The sequence below is a fragment of the Phytophthora sojae genome (assembly GCF_000149755.1).
Source record: "Phytophthora sojae unplaced genomic scaffold PHYSOscaffold_15, whole genome shotgun sequence".
Lineage (NCBI taxonomy): Eukaryota > Oomycota > Peronosporomycetes > Peronosporales > Peronosporaceae > Phytophthora > Phytophthora sojae.
In genome coordinates, this window is record NW_009258129.1 from 885652 (window position 1) to 901758 (window position 16107).

At 51.6% G+C, this 16107-nt stretch overlaps 8 protein-coding genes across 8 annotated transcripts; 2 read left to right on the top strand and 6 right to left on the bottom strand.

Moving 5' to 3' along the window:
• Positions 1-1642: 1642 nt before the first annotated feature.
• On the top strand, positions 1643-3321 carry PHYSODRAFT_342153 (hypothetical protein; the record flags this gene model as incomplete). The annotated part of the gene is made up of 2 exons (XM_009540531.1): positions 1643-1808; positions 1883-3321. 2 exons carry the CDS (start codon positions 1643-1645, stop codon positions 3319-3321), a joined length of 1605 nt encoding a protein of 534 aa, XP_009538826.1.
• Positions 3322-4583: 1262 nt separating this feature from the next.
• Positions 4584-5198, bottom strand: PHYSODRAFT_289208 (hypothetical protein; the record flags this gene model as incomplete). Its single annotated transcript, XM_009540532.1, has 1 exon — positions 4584-5198. One exon carries the CDS (start codon positions 5196-5198, stop codon positions 4584-4586), a length of 615 nt encoding a protein of 204 aa, XP_009538827.1.
• An 860-nt stretch (positions 5199-6058) lies between these two features.
• PHYSODRAFT_342155 (hypothetical protein) lies at positions 6059-7604 on the top strand (the record flags this gene model as incomplete). The annotated part of the gene is made up of 2 exons (XM_009540533.1): positions 6059-6979; positions 7050-7604. 2 exons carry the CDS (start codon positions 6059-6061, stop codon positions 7602-7604), a joined length of 1476 nt encoding a protein of 491 aa, XP_009538828.1.
• Positions 7605-9642: 2038 nt separating this feature from the next.
• PHYSODRAFT_532604 (hypothetical protein) lies at positions 9643-10173 on the bottom strand (the record flags this gene model as incomplete). Its single annotated transcript, XM_009540534.1, has 2 exons — positions 9643-9880; positions 9938-10173. 2 exons carry the CDS (start codon positions 10171-10173, stop codon positions 9643-9645), a joined length of 474 nt encoding a protein of 157 aa, XP_009538829.1.
• Positions 10174-10322: 149 nt separating this feature from the next.
• PHYSODRAFT_342156 (hypothetical protein) lies at positions 10323-11203 on the bottom strand (the record flags this gene model as incomplete). The annotated part of the gene is made up of 2 exons (XM_009540535.1): positions 10323-10375; positions 10456-11203. 2 exons carry the CDS (start codon positions 11201-11203, stop codon positions 10323-10325), a joined length of 801 nt encoding a protein of 266 aa, XP_009538830.1.
• Positions 11204-12721: 1518 nt separating this feature from the next.
• Positions 12722-12946, bottom strand: PHYSODRAFT_464028 (hypothetical protein; the record flags this gene model as incomplete). Its single annotated transcript, XM_009540536.1, has 1 exon — positions 12722-12946. A coding segment is annotated over one exon (225 nt), but the record flags the coding sequence as incomplete, so codon positions are not given.
• Positions 12947-13309: 363 nt separating this feature from the next.
• On the bottom strand, positions 13310-14056 carry PHYSODRAFT_414902 (hypothetical protein; the record flags this gene model as incomplete). Its single annotated transcript, XM_009540537.1, has 1 exon — positions 13310-14056. A coding segment is annotated over one exon (747 nt), but the record flags the coding sequence as incomplete, so codon positions are not given.
• Positions 14057-14083: 27 nt separating this feature from the next.
• PHYSODRAFT_415507 (hypothetical protein) lies at positions 14084-14440 on the bottom strand (the record flags this gene model as incomplete). Its single annotated transcript, XM_009540538.1, has 1 exon — positions 14084-14440. A coding segment is annotated over one exon (357 nt), but the record flags the coding sequence as incomplete, so codon positions are not given.
• Positions 14441-16107: the final 1667 nt, after the last annotated feature.

A 16107-nucleotide genomic window follows, 5' to 3' on the forward strand; every position in this document is an offset into this window, starting at 1 on the left:
CGTAGATGAGGAAGTGGTAGAGGTAGCCTGCATGAAATCGTACGGGTTGTGCAGCAGCACCAGGAGGGTGCGGAGCTAGCTCTACGGGTAGCCCCGCCGCCATAACAGGCCTTCGGCTCCGACGTGACCTCCTACTACGTGCAGGTACGACAGTATGAGCTGGTTCGACCAGCCATGGAAAGCTCCAGGCCGCCGTAGGCGGTGCCACGGCTTGCCACGGTGATAAACGCTTTGCAACCCTGCATAAACGAATTCACTTGTGTTTTGTATACTGTCTCCCATACGGCGTCGTTTTGCTACCGTGACTTGCAGATTGTATAGGAGTTGAGTTGCAAAACAGACTAATACTTGCTACCGTGTGCGCAACCGAAGTTGCAAGCGATACCGTACCATTTGGCTACAGTACAAGCAACAATCCTGGTCGATACCATGCAGCTGGCCAATCAGAGGTGGCGATTTCTAGAAATACAACCTGGGTTGCGAATGGCCGGTAAGGTACCGGTATTAACAGCTCTGGCAATGAGGCAGAGCAACAGATCAAGCTTGGGAACTGACAATCTGGCTACCGGTACCGGTACGATGCTTGAGAAAGTACAGTTAGAATGTGCAGGTTGCTAGTGACCGGAAAAGTGGTTGTTGACGATTACTTTCCAGCTGTTGTGGTTGTTCTCGTCTTTTTTAGATTGCCATTGTCCCAAAGAAGGTTGTTTGTGGTGCAAAGTTGGTACACTGGCGACCCGGACTCATCACCCACGAGGAGGACAGGCACGTGTACAGATAAATAAGGCAACGCAAAACCCGGCACACATATGTTGTACTTTTTACAATAAGTAATTCAGATAGCCAATCAACTTCGGGATTTACACTTGACATTTGTATTCCATATGGTTTTAAGGACTTTCTTTAAATTTGTGTGTACTTTATGCTCCGTTACGTGTACTTTATGTCATTGCCTTGTACAATCTCTATCGTTCCTGACAGAGAATTCTGGCACATTTACTATGGAGAATGCCATTCAGTGGTGCCGGATTTATCCGTCGTTGTCTGTACACGTTTAATACATGTACAGGCGTCCCCGGGCTAGTCCCGGCTGTACAACTGCATATTTTAATGTACCTCGCACAGGAAGTACAACAAGCTCTCAAGATTTGCGCGCTACTTCTGCAAACGTATTAATTTAGATGAGTGTACAGCGATACCTACTGCGACAAGTGGCACGTTGCGGGAATACCTCCACCGTAACTTCGTTCCAGCTGTGAAGCTTTGCCATATTTAGCGTCTAAAATGGTCGGCAAAATAACTGCAAAGCACAATAACATCGTCAAGGAAAACATACAGCATCGCAATCGCTGAAGTCGTTATTGCTCGTGATCATGAGCTTGGAAAGAGGCTGGATGGACGCGCGCGGTGGCTGCAAACCATAATCTAGCAGAGCGAAGGTCTTCGACACGCTCCAATTTACCAGCAACCAGCAACACAAGGAATAAACCTGGCCTCTGCCATGCTGCTCTACCCTGCCATCGCCTTGGCGTTGGCTCTCGGACAAGTGTCTGCGGCAACTAACCTAACCTGGACACCTTGCCCCCTCACAAGTGACAAATCCATTGACGGTAGTTCCAGGGATAATAAGGCGGAATGCACCATGTACGCTGCGCCGCTGTGCCACCCCGGGATCTGCGAAACGCCCGACTCGGCCATCTCGACAGTTGATGTATTCGTGAGGCGAATTCCCGCTGCGAACCGACAACCCGATGTAGCTCCAAACGTGTGGCTTGTTCAGGGTGGCCCGTACTACTGGGACTCTCTGCGTAAGTACTGCAAGACCGTTGGAGCACGTGATGATTTCAAGGACTAACACTTGCTGTGGGCGGTTGTGTTCCAGTGGACATTCCGATGCTGATACTGTATAACCAACTGAAGGGCGAGGCGAACGTGTACACGATGGACTACCGCGGGGCTGGACAGAGTACGCCCTTGAAGTGTGCGGCCCAAGCCAAGTCGTCAAGCGTGGTCGATCTGGATCTGGAACTGGTCCCTGCATGTGCAAAGGAACTCGAGGAGAAGTACGGGGACCTCGCGGCCTTCTCGACCACCAGCGCTGCCATGGACCTGACGACTTTCATCTCGAAGTATGGCAACGATTTCAGTACGACCTTGTACGGAGTGAGCTACGGTACGATCTGGGTGGAGCGCGTGATGCATCTCAATCCTCCGGAGGTGACGGGGTACGTTCTGGACAGGGTCACCACGACGTCGCTGGATAACTTCTACAGCCTATCGGATGTAGATGGCGCGTTCGATGAGGTTGCCGACTCGTTCATGGCTTTGTGCTCAGAAGACAGCTCGTGCAACGCGCGCTTCAAGAAGAACGGACTTAAGGCCACGCTGCAACAATTGATGATGAAACTCGACAAGAATCCGAAAGCGACGTGTGCCAAGTTGCTGAGAAGTGTGCAAAGCGGCCAGGACGAGGACCCGCCATCGTTTGTGCTTCGCTATCTGCTGGGTGCACTACTTACAGACATGGAATTGCGAACGGTCATCCCGCCAATCGTATACCGATTGTTCCGTTGCGCGAAGAAGGACGTCGCCGTTTTGACCAATGTCATTGAGACCGTTAACCGGGTCTTTAACCCCACCGCCAAGGATATAGGCTCCGGATCCATCGTGCTGGATATGCTCGTGGACTTCTCGGAGATATGGGAAGCGCCTTCACCCTCCGCTCAGGAGCTCAGGACACGCTTCGAAGGTACGAGTATGAACAGCTTGCTGGCGTACAAGGATGTACCCTCGTACTGCGCGTTCTCTAAGGAAAAGTCGCCAACGTGCAACAAGCTCAAGGTCGGCAACTACAAAGGGAACGGCATCATTTACGAGCGCGACGAGTACTGGAACAAGGCCGCCAAAATCCCCGAGAAAGCCAACGTGTTGCTTATGAGCGATGGACTGGATCCGATATCGTCTCCGAAGTATGCACAGGCCTTGTTGAAGGCTCTTGACGGCCAGAAGAAGGAGCTCGTCACCTTCAAGTACGCGTCCGGTGGCAGTCTCATCGACAGAAATAACGAGCCAGCTTGTCGTATGTACGTCCTTTCCTCTTTCGTGCAGCACGATGGCGACTTGACCAAGCTGAACAAGACGTGCCTTGAGGACGAGGCGGCATTTAGCTGGACGATACCGGAGGTTTACCAATACCCGATGTTGAGCGCTAAGGACGCGTACGACGGTGAGTTCGACCCGAGCTTGAGTGCCGATGAGGCGTCTAGCGATGCCGGCGACTCATCTGGCTCAATGGAAGAAGACTCGCCTGGTCAGGCTTAAGCCTCAATTGATTCAGCCAGCAACAGTTACAGCATCTCTTCATCCGAAGTCGAGGACATGAGCGCAGCGGTCGAAAAGTCACGGGTGGCGGAACGGGGCCTGCGCTGGAAAGGTTTGGGGCCCTGGCGGACAGCAAGTCGGTAGGCGGAGTGCGTTTCTTGGAAGATGGCAGTAAATGAGTCGGTGGCGGATTGTGCAGCATAAAACTGTCGGGCATTCGGTAGGCTTCGCGATCACTCATTGACATGTGAATACACAAGCCCGTAGATTTGTATTCCGTTGCGTGTCGACAACGAACGCTTTCACCAACTTTGTCGTGGAGAGCTCCCATCTTCTCTGCTTACTCGTGACCCACAAAAGAAGATCCGAGGTTAGTTCGAAGTACTGCGTAATATATGTAGCACTGTACTACTTCGTATTGTGCTTTGCACGAACTTTGGCATGCGATTAAGGGCTCTAAACCAACGAGCAAATCCTTCCCGGTGTTCATATCTCGCAGCCTAACTCTAAGTTAAAGTTAAGCTAATCAACCGCCAGTACCAAGCACAACGCAGAGCAAGAACGGAGCGGTTGCCACTGCAAGAATAAATCGGTTGTCGCTGCAAGAAAACAAACTGATAAGGTCCCAATAGAATGGCGCCAACTCCTTGCATAATAGTAAGCACCGATTTCGGCGGGGACGTTTTCTTCTTCGCTCTCTTCGTCGTGGCCTTGCGCGTTAAACCAAGCTCGAAGTTCAGAGCACGGCATATAGTAGCAGTAGAAAATTTCTACTAGAAATGTTTGGATGTGCAAGAAACGCTGACTTTAAAGCTGCTTGCAGCTCCTCGATATAAAGACAGAGATGTTCTTCAATATTGTAGATGTAGTTCAGTATGATAGATCGCCAACGCATGTCAATCATCGACTACATGTAGAAAGCAATCAGACAAAGCGAGTGAGTTAGAATTAGAATGTCAGGGTCGTAGTATTGTCGGATTTACTCCAGCCATTCAACGAAAGTGAGCATAACTCAACGTTAGCCTCCTAACTCAATGATGGGCTAATCACCGTGATTTGCTAAAACAACGAATTACGTCGTTGTTTAGACAGAAGGCATGCAAGGCACAATAATACATGTAGTTATATTACGAATAATTGCAAATTATCACAAACTCGTAAACATTGCTTCATGGGCCATGATCATGGCGCGGCTTAGCTTGTTCACGTAATGCTGATGGGGCAGTACTGTAATACGTTGGAGCTGTTCTACTGTTGTCTTTTTATCCATGACGAACGCGGGTGACGGCCTCTCCGGTAAGTTTCAGCTGATAGTCCACCAGAATGCCAGATCGCACGGAGTTCGCCGTCGAAACAAGAACGCCCAACATGTCTGCGACGTCTTCCAACCTCATACCTCGGTTATTCCATGCCTGAAACAGGTGATGCTGCAGGGTCTTCGCGACCTTCTTCGCCTTCGAGGTGTTCATGAGTTTTTGGCAAAGCACCGCTATATCTGCTTCCGAGTGTGTCTCCCGCAACTTCGCGTAAATGAAGTCATCCGGATACCAGAAGTTTGCCTTCTTCGCTTTTCTGTACTTGGCAATGGCTGTGAACCACTTTGAGGCGGCGGAGCTGTTGTCGTCAAGCCTTCCAGTCGCAATGTCTAGCTTCTGGAAAAGTTCGTCGAGCTCTTTTGCAGACCAGCCACATCTCCTCTCTTCGTCTCTCGAGTCGTAGGACCACAGCAGCCGCTCCAACGCAGCTTGGTTTTGATCGGCTGCGCGGAGGTTCGGGCTCGCGTCGGTGACTTGGTCGGCTTGTCGGCGGGCTACGGCAGCATTGATCTCCCAGAAAAGGAAAATGACAGCCAGCAACACAATGCGTTGGGCAAACATAGCTGCTGCCCTGGGAGATTCTTGGTACAGCTATTGGGAGCTTCGCAAAATGAGAAGTGAGAGCAAGACGGCGGGGCACTCAACAAGCTCGTACAGTACCAGCCAGTCAAAAGTGCGCGATATAGTGCACGACGTGTATCCTGGGATGAACGAAACCTGGCTAACTGTAAAGTAATGACTGCATCACACCTTCTACGAGCCCGAGCCCGTCAACTTCAAAAGTGGGCTCCCCCTAATACGAGAGCCAAAAGTCGCACAAAATGGGCTCCCTCGTGGTAAGTACGAGATCAAGGAGCCCTGGTTCGTCCCCAGATTTAGCCTCAAATCTATGACGGGCTCTTCATAGTAATATCTGATTGGTCAATTTTACCTAGACTTAAGGCGAGCAACTTCGCGTGATCGATGCGCCACGCTAGAAGATCGAGCTCAAAGATCACCACACTAGAAGATCTCGCGCCGCTCATATGTGTACAGCCGCTCCGAGGTCACCCCAGCGTCGCCGATCGTCCTTCCTTCCCCTCAAGGAGGAGCCCTCTTTCCTATGCCTTTTCAGGTTAGAACGTGTAGATACTTCAATGACGGCCAATCATCAGCGAGATAGTTAACACAGGTGAGGGGGGAGCCCATAATGAGGGCTCACAGTTCTGGAGGGCTCCTTTCACTTAACCTATTGAACTCAAGAGCCCAGGAGCCCGAGCTCGCGACGTTTTGGGTTCACCCAAGAGCCCAGGAGCCCGGCTCTCCCCAGGGCTCGTAGAAAGTAATGACCCTCCGGGTCTGTTGCTGAGATCATCGAGGCGCTGTCCGCCTCGGCCTCTGCATCGGGTTCTGGTTCCGTCTCATTTGCTGAAGCCTTCAAGATGCTGTCGCCTGGATCGTCACGGCCGTCCTTCGGCTCTGCAAGGACATTGCGGTCGTCCCGTGAGTCTTCGGTGGCAGACGTCTCCATCTCAGTGTCGTCGAGTGCATCTTCGAATTCTTCGGCTACCGTCACCGTTGGCTCCGGCGCATCAAACGAGCTTGCAACGCCCCTCACTGCTAAGAGCTCCGTCGTGCTGGTGTACCGCAACTGGGTGGGACCTCGCTCCGTCCAAGGCGACAGCGCATGCTGGCGTGAGGCGCACGTTATGAAGAAATGCCCCTCGAACTACGACCGCAACGAGAAGACCAACACGTGGGCCGAATGCCCCATTGAGTACCCGGTGGAGTGCGGCATGGAGTGCATCCGCCAGAACGACGACTGCGGACGCGAGGTGCTCTACAAGGTCGGTTCCGTGTTCAACGTCGGCATCAACGGCGTCATGGACAACTGGTTCGGCAAGTTCTCGGAAATGGCCAAGGGCGTGCGGACCGCCGTCATGTGCTCCTGCATGATTGTGGGTGAGCTCCGGGCACTTAACCGCTACATCCGCTCCATTAAAGCTGGGGACCCCGAGGCGTCTCAAGACAAGATCATGGCGCTGCTCTATCAGTCGAACGCTGTGGTGGTTGAACTGCCTATTACGATCAAGCTGTGTATGGGCGGAAAAACAACCCGCCAATGGTGGCTGGCGGACTGCATCATGGCCACTTCGCAGTTCATTCTGTCCCAGGTTCTGGCCCACGACGACAGCCTCATTACGAGTTGGGAGATCACCAAGGGCGAGATCGGATACCTCAAGGACGCTCTCAGGTCCAACTCGACGTGCGGCCACGACCTGCAAGGCCTCATGGAGCGCACGTGGTCGACCGTCGAGGCCTTGAGGGAGCAGAACCCCGGCATTACCAAGGACAAGCTGCGCGTCAACGGACATCGTCAAGACGGACATCGCCACGGTGACCAGCAACTGCATGGAGCTACTGATGTCCCAGTCCGACGAGAAGACGGCCTACACCACGCGCGACAAGCTGCGCAAGACCTTCGGTGTCGTCATCAACGACCTCATCACAACGGGCAAGAGCGACAATGGCACGTCCTACAAGGCCATGGAGTACGCGTACAAGGTGGTGAACCAGGGCCTCAACTTCTGGGTCGTCACGGGCTTCGACATGAGCGGCGTCTCGAGTTTCATCTCCGAGTACTTCCAGTCCATCTGCGGCCCGACGCAGTTCATGGGCGAGATCGACGATGGCACGCACCCGGACACGCTGGGGCTCAACATGACCCAGAAGGCGTTCATGAACAGCACCATGTCCTGGACCAAGAAGGGCGACGGCCAGGTGATCATCAACTTCCAGAGCACCGACACCAAGAACGTGACGGTCAACATTATGTCTGGAGGCGACAAGATCGACGAAATCGACGTCGCTGCCTGTGGGAAAGCCACGTGGAAGTCAACTGTGGAGAAGCTGAGCGGCCGGACGCTGTATCTGGATCGCTGGCGCCCTGGTTTCCTGGGTCTTCCTGGCACCGGAGGTGCTCTTTGATGCTGGGGGTCCCTCATGCAGCTGAAGGCATTGTCTGATGAGTCGGCCATTGACCATGTTTCAAAGGTAAAAACTGTCTCGATCATCTCGTGAGTCACACAACACTACATCGGTATAACGCGCACGTGTTGACTCAACACATGTTACGGTAGGCCATAACGAAATCATCGACGTCTGATTCAGACGTGCCCAAGTCATCGATCATTTCGAGACAGTCTGAAGCGGTACAACGAAGAAAGAAGGGAATGTCAGATGAAGGTTCAAGGAAAGCTTGACGTCGCACTTCTCGGGAACCAGAGCTTCGTAGAGGTACCCTTGAAGTTGTCCACAACAACTTTAGTGCCACTGATATCAGCTCGAAGCTTTTCCGGGTTCGAAGACGATGCATATCAATTTAGGTTGAAGAGAACTACTGTAAACTGCACTTGGTCGACTCACTGGTAGCGACTGCTCCTACCTGTTGTCGGAAGGTGCGCCGACTGCAACAGGATGGCTGCTTCTGCCCCATCGCTCCATTGAAGCCCACCGGTTTTTCCGACTTGTTCACGATGCTCAATACCAGGGACTTCCTGGAGGGCGGTGTGTATGTGTCTAACTCTTAGAGCGTGTTCGCTACGCAGCTGGAGATGGATATCTGCAGGGAGCTGGTGCATCTCCATCTCCAGCTTGTTCGCTACAACAGAGCGCATCTAGGTAACATTAGCCAATCACAGTGCAACTGCAACGACTCGCTATACTTTGCTGTTTCTTCGTCGGCCGGGAACACTGTGCCCGAGACACCGGACGCGTGGCAAGATGGACCAAGCTGCCCCGAGAGCTGCGCCTCCGTTCCCGTCAGCCAGTGGCGACCTCGTGCTGACTGCTGCCAGTTTGGACATACCTGCCTCTGATGTTGCTCTTGCCCAGACTGTGTATGCGACACCGGCCACTACTCAAACGGAATCAGAAGAAAAAGACCAATACTGGTGAAACGTCTATCGCCACGAAGCAAACCTCCTTTGCGTGGACGACTGCAGCAGCTGATGCCTTGCTGCGGGCTCGTTTTGACACGCTCAAGCATCGTTTTCAGGGCACCAGAAGCGCGAAACAGCTTGCCGCCGCCTGGATGTTAGTCTCCGCAGAAACGTATCTAGTCTCGGGTCTCGAGGTGAAACCCCACCAGTGCAAGTCAAAGGTAAAGTACAAGGCCATCTATGATAACGTGTAGGATTTCTAATTGATTTTGTAAAAAGTAAAGCGCGGCTGCAACTTTCTTCTCAAAGCTATGCTGCCGTACTTTGGCAGCAGCAAACAGAACACCTTGATCTCGTAGTAAACCAGCAATCCGTAGGAAAGTCGGCTTGGTGCAGCGAAGATTCCAAACCAACTTGCATACGTGGCTGACTGTAGCATGAGGTCACGGTACGAATCTGTTCCTTAGGGCCTCGCGGCGCATCGTCGGATTCTCCTGATAGGAGGACTGCAACCTGTGCGACAGCTGAGCATGTAGCAACCAGTACAGCTTCCTCTTCGTCCATTGTGTGTGCGGCTGAACTGCCTCAATCTCCAGCTACTTTCTCCTTCTCCACCTCTGGGAGCTGGAGAAGGAGACGGGGTAATTCTCCAGTTGTCACGTTGTGAACTAAACTATTTTGACCAATCAAAAGACAAGAAATAGAGTTGATGAGAGGCCATCTCCATCTCCAGCTACCTAGCGATTCGCTAGTAGCGAACACGCTCTTAGAGCGTGCAGAAGAAGGCGGAAGGACACGGCAAGCAGCTGTCGATGATGATCACCCACGAGTAAAGGACGATAACAACCTCAGATTTGTACAACAGCAACCACACCAAACGGGCACGAGCAACCATAGCACGATCGACGATTGGGAAATGGACAGGTCGGTAGCTACATACAGAGCGACTCGCTCTGGGAAATGGACTGGTCAAAAGCTAGAGCGACTCGCTCTGAGCGAGACAACAATATTATTGAGAGCATGCGCGCGCAGGTACATGTAACACCTGCGCAAGAAATGTAATTAGGATGCCATGGTACTTATATTTATAGGATTTTACTCTTCTTATTTGCTACGTTGGCCGCGCGGATAATACGCTGATGTAGAAGCGCACGGTAGTTTTCGACATTGAATTTGTCGGAGCGCAACTTATCCATTGATCCACGTAGCGTATGCGGGCGATCTTTCATAATCGCTGTGGATATCTTTTCGATGAAGTAGAGCAGATAAATTCCACAATCAACAGAGTTTTGCTGCTGAGGCTTGGTAGGGGAGGCGTGAAAACTCCATTTAACCGACCCCACCGAAGCTGTTTCTGGGACCCGCTCTTTCGCCAACCACCACTGCATCAAGGAAAACACGTTTGCCGTGTCATGCGCTTCTGTAGCAGAATTAACGTGATACAGCCGAATGATGCCCCCCTGCAGGGGATTCTCAACCGCAAGAAAGCTCCAGTGACTATTACCGTTGACTGGAAGAATAACAAACCGGCACGATACCCAGTCAAATTTCCCTATGTGACCAGCGAGGCGCTCGTCCCTTGCAGCTTTCTCCTTCGTTCTTTTCACGGCTTGCATCGTTCGGAAAAAAAGAAGTTCCGCGGCAAAAAATCAAGCCATTCTCCCGAGGCATGAAACCATGCACAAAATAATCAACGGCGGACTCTGTCAAAGTCTGATGCGGCATTAGGCTGTCCAGGTACTCGCGATAGATCCAGCTCGTATCATCACCACGCGTCCACTCCAATATTGGCTTCTGCTTCCGCGACCTGGTAGCAGACTGCCTCCGAGGCAAAGAAGTCTTCTTAGCAGCTGTAGGCACCTCATACTCGCTCTCTTCGGACTCGTTACAGTCCATACTCTCGCTACTGCTATCGCTTTCATCCGATCCAGCGCTATCGTAGCTGTCTTCATCGCTGTCTTCATCTCCACAGCCATCGAAGGGTACAGCGCCGTCACCGGGGGTTACTCCATCATTTTGACCACGCTCACTGTCGACACCAGGGGTTACGCCGCCATCACGAGGGGTTACACCATCATCACTAGTGGTTACTCCATCATTTTGACCACGCTCACTGTCGACACCAGGGGTTACGCCTCCAGCACCTCCATTCTCCTCGTGCTCACTGTCATCGCCACGGGTTACACCGCCACCACCAGAGGTTGCACCGCCGTCAGTAGAGGGTACACCGCCATCGTCAGGGGGTACACGTGCTGTGTAGCGTTGGATAAACCGTTTTACCCATGTTACTTGGGACGCTGGAATATCAAAATCCGAGTTGAACTCTTCCAGGCTCCGGCAATAAAACATCACATCGTCAAACGTCCAGTTGTCCTCCATAAGCTCATGAAGGTATTCGATTACTCTCCATTCGTCCGGCTTCATCTTGTGTTTGCGTCCTCCGCCTTCGTTGCGCTTGCGATCTGAGCCAACCTCTTTGTCACAAACATCCCAGTAGCGTTTCACCCAGCCTCTCAAAGTCGATTCCTTGACCTCAAGCTCGACAGCGGCTTCTTCTAGAGTCCAATCTGGGTTATCTACTTTCCAGCGCCTAAGAAGCGCAAGCTTCTCCTTCTCAGTGCGATTCACACACACCCGCCTCTTCATTCGGAAAAGGGGGGAAGGGAGGGGGAATTCTCGAATGATAGTCAGCCGTATATGGCCAATCATTTTAGGTATCAGATTTAATCAGATCAAGAGTAAATATCAAATTAACTCGCGCGAGTTATTCTGAATCCAGCATTTCAGATTTACTCGCGTGAGTTATTCTGAATCCAGCATTTCAGATTTACTCGCGTGAGTTATTCTGAATCCAGCACTTTGAGGTTAGTATGAAGTAGTGCGTAACCGACCTACAGCAGGCCAGGGGGGCTGTATGAGGTTCGAACTGCAGTGCTTACATTCCCTAAGCCCGCATTTGTGGCGATACGCTTATACTTGAGCAGTGGTCGTGAGCTTATCCGGTTAACACGAACGCCTACTCAGCCAAGTTGCCTTTCCGTCCATTGTAGCTAGTAGGGGGTTGCTTGTACAGGATGACAGCAGCGAGGCCCAAGACTTATTGACGCCTGAACAGGACAAGCGCGAAGCGACAAGTGCCGAGCACGAACTAAGTCAAGGGATGATCCAAACTACACATGTGGGCTTTATATAACTCAATGGAAACCTCCATTTTGATATATGGAGAGTAGCACATAGTGACCATGTTGCGTTGGCGGCACCAAGTGCTAATAGTTAGCAGGTGCTTCCAAGCCGATGAATTCTAAATTATTAACACGGAAAACGCTGTTGAGAAATCAAGATAGATTCCGGGAGAGCTCGAAAGTGGTTTCGTTACGCGAGCCTGATTGTTCTACCCACAAAACCAGAAACACCTACAGAGTGGCATTCGAATACATACTATGTGAGTCATCAATTATATCGCTTTGTGACGTAGATGTTTGTAGATCTTGCGATATAAGCAAGGTCCAGGAAACAACTACATGGTATCGGTGGCAACAACCAGCCTCCATTTCAACATTACCGACCTTTTGAGAAGTACTTCAGTCGTAAAAGATGTAATATTCGTATAGACACGCAGGTAGCCTCTTGCCAGGAACTAATCTAACAAAAATTGCATGTCGAGGGCCGCCGTGGCCAGGGGGGACGGCCAATATGGCGTCTGATGGGGACGGGCTCGGTTGGAGGTGGCAAATGCTCAGATGTGGTTGACGTAGACCATACATATGGCCCAGAACTGGTAAATGTTTCTTGCCAAGTCGCCAAACCAGTCTGAAATGAATATGAGGGAGCTGCAGGACTTGGCTGTGCAATCGGCGGATAGAGAGGGTGGAAATGCTGTGGATCGAGCTGGAAAGCCACCCGGTCTGGTAAAGTCGCCGTGTAACCAGTTGGTCTGTAGGCATATGCTGTGTATCTGGTGTGATCTCGCGGACAAAGGTTGAAACCAGGCGCGAAGCCAATATCGAACCCAACCACACCAAGACTTTGAGCTGGGAAGTTATGCGCATGCCTCCTGAGATCGGACCCGGTGTGATTGCCATGCAGCGACACTTCGTTGGCTGCCAGCAGTAAACCGGTAGCTGAATCATCTACATGTACTGTAGCCGCACTGCTCACTTGTGGACGCTTCTGGCGCACACGCCTATCCTTGAATCTTAAATTGGACCCATTAACTCCAGGCACGCTGAGTCCGTAAGCCGCACGTCCACAGATTATGTGGGCACAAGACAGGAACTTCTTATAGAAAAGACATGAGCACTCAAACGTACTCAGGTGCACCGCCCACCCGCCTCGTGGCATGCCAACGTGGTGCGCGCGGCGTACAGACCATTTCACAGCTTCCTGATAGAACTAGGCAGCGGTAGCCTTTTCTGCATCTGTTAAACACTCGGGCGATATGATGACAGGAGTTTTGACGTTGCTGGGGGCCTCCAACTCGTCAAGGTCAGACAGTTCGGGGCGGTCTTCTAAATGATCACCGCAATGATACAGCACGCGAACAACCGACTTCTCGGTCGTAGCGTAAACGACGACTCGGTTGGTCGACACTAACGTTCGGGCCAGCTGCTTTGCACCTTGAGGCGGGGCGTTTGGTCCAGATGCCATGGGAGGTGGTACACACAGCGAATAATCTTCTGCAATCGTCAGTAGCTTCATCAACAAACGGCGCGTATCCGCTGCCTTGCGCTGCGTATAGCGCTTGATGCTGACATTAAACACTTCACATGGGTTGTTGGTTGTAGCGTACCCCCCTGGAGAGTGATAAATCTGCCATCTCCAGAAGCGGCTATGAATCCATTGTGCCGCGAAATATGTCAAAAAGACGTGCAACCTTCTATCGCATTGCCACTCTTGAGATACACGCCCCCACACCTCCCAAAATTCGGTTTGGTTGAGTGTGTAGTGCATGTCAAGAATACCACGATACACCATAGCTCGCACCGAATCTGGTAAGTGTCGCACTCGCTTGCGTACATTGTACATCACGTGGAAGAAACACATCAGGTACGGACAGGTTGCACATTCTGCAACATCCCGCAGTCCGTTCAATTGGGCCTCTTCGGCGTCGCCCATTATCACGTCAACTCGAAGTGGTCTTTTCATGTGGGTCCTGAAAATTCGTGCGAAAGCTCCAATCGATTCGTAATATTCGCGTCGGGTCCTTTGGCTAATAATGAAAAGCGCGGCTAGGTGGTAGCTTCGGTGGCGATCAGTGAAACCGCACGTAACAACAGGGTAACCGATGTCGCTCAGCTTGAAAGTAGCGTCCCAGTGAAAAATGAGAAATGCTTCGCGATCCTGTAGCGAACTGATGTTTTGCGTTAGCTTCAAGCTCGTGATTCCAAGTATCAACGGTTCATCATCTTCCCCGTTCCCAACAAAAGGGAAGCCGTGCTCATCTTCACGATTTCCAAACACAAACGCGGTGTCGGGATCCACTCCAGCAACGAAGGCCTTCGCCTTCACTAACTCCTTCGTCCTGACAATAGCGTTTTTAGACCCCTGCAGCCATTGATTGTACTTGACACTACGCAGAACTTGAGGGCACGTCGGAAACCCAAGCACTGGAGTCGGTATTTCAGGTGCACGAAGCATGTTGCTCCAGATTAAGCGTGGTGGTACCGCGTTTTCGTCCATTCGCTGGATGTAGTCGCGCATTTCACGTGTCACCTTGGCGCGAGGAGGTAACGAACACGCTATGTCTTCACGCGCGTGTGGCTGGCCATTTGTGTACGCAATCCATCGCTTCGAAGTCGGGCACTCATGCACTTTCCAGAGCGTTGCACATTTAACAGTTCCTTTGCAGTCTGGACTCTGACAGCGAAGGCGCCGCTCAGCCATCGAGTGGTCCCCGGGGCAAATCATACACCACCCAAAATATGGCAGAACAGCAAAATCGCTACCAGCGAAACTTGACTAACGCATCTTCGCCTTGGAACTCGGCTAACTTCGTCCAGGTGTGGTTTGGAGACATCTGAAGTGGGGACAGCTGCAGCTAGGTTCTCCGCAAACTCTCGAAAGGTACTGGCTTGTTGTGTTGTGTGGGGAGCTGTTGGCCGACAGTATTCTCGTGTAGATTACACCAAGGTTATGAAATTCGAATATTTGAAAGTCTGAGCGTCAGATTAACACGCGCGAGTTATTGTGAATCAAGAAATTCAGATTAACTCGCGCGAGTTATTGTGAATCAAGGGGTTTAAGCTGAGCCACCTACACGTTAGCGCTGGTCATCTCTGCGGTCAACGTTTTGTATGGTTGCCGTGCTTTGAAATACTGTAGAAATACCAGCCAGTTCAGCAACCAGCTTTGCAACCGTCATCTCATTGGTTAAAAATGGAGTACCAGGTAATGTGTCACTTTGCTGCAGCCCTTTGAGGTTGCTTTATGAGCAACGCGCTGTGAAATGAGCTGAATAACTCTTGTGCATGTAGTACTGACTGCGAGAACCTCTTTGCAATACACTGGCGTCGCTCTCGTAGGTGCAGTACCGATCGCGAGAACTGGTCACGGCCTTGTACTCCTTGAACGCCTTAACTTTCTTCAACAGAGCGGCAACAGCTCACGCGTGCACGCAGTACTGCTGCGGGGTCCTTCCATACCGATTTCATGAGTCTGTAGCCGCGGGACGGCTTCCATTTCACGCAGATTGCTACTGTGCGGTAGGTCTGGCGGGCTGGCTTTTATTTGTGTGAAGATGTCTGAAATGATGACACAGTTTGCTTGCGTTCTCTCATCTCAGTGAGAGCTGGATAGAGTGTGCCTCTGATCCTACCTAGTAGCCGTAGATGAGGAAGTGGTAGAGGTAGCCTGCATGAAATCGTACGGGTTGTGCAGCAGCACCAGGAGGGTGCGGAGCTAGATCTACGGGTAGCCCCGCCGCCATAACAGGCCTTCGGCTCCGACGTGACCTCCTACTACGTGCAGGTACGACAGTATGAGCTGGTTCGACCAGCCATGGAAAGCTCCAGGCCGCCGTAGGCGGTGCCACGGCTTGCCACGGTGATAAACGCTTTACAACCCTGCATAAACGAATTCACTTGTGTTTTGTGTACTGTCTCCCATACGGCGTCGTTTTGCTACCGTGACTTGCAGATTGTATAGGAGTTGAGTTGCAAAGCAACAATCCTGGTCGATACCATGCAGCTGGCCAATCAGAGGTGGCGATTTCTAGAAATACAACCTGGGTTGCGAATGGCCGGTAAGGTACCGGTATTAACAGCTCTGGCAATGAGGCAGAGCAACAGATCAAGCTTGGGAACTGACAATCTGGCTACCGGTACCGGTACGATGCTTGAGAAAGTACAGTTAGAATGTGCAGGTTGCTAGTGACCGGAAAAGTGGTTGTTGACGATTACTTTCCAGCTGTTGTGGTTGTTCTCGTCTTTTTTAGATTGCCATTGTCCCAAAGAAGGTTGTTTGTGGTGCAAAGTTGGTACACTGGCGACCCGGACTCATCACCCACGAGGAGGACAGGCACGTGTACAGATAAATAAGGCAACGCAAAACCC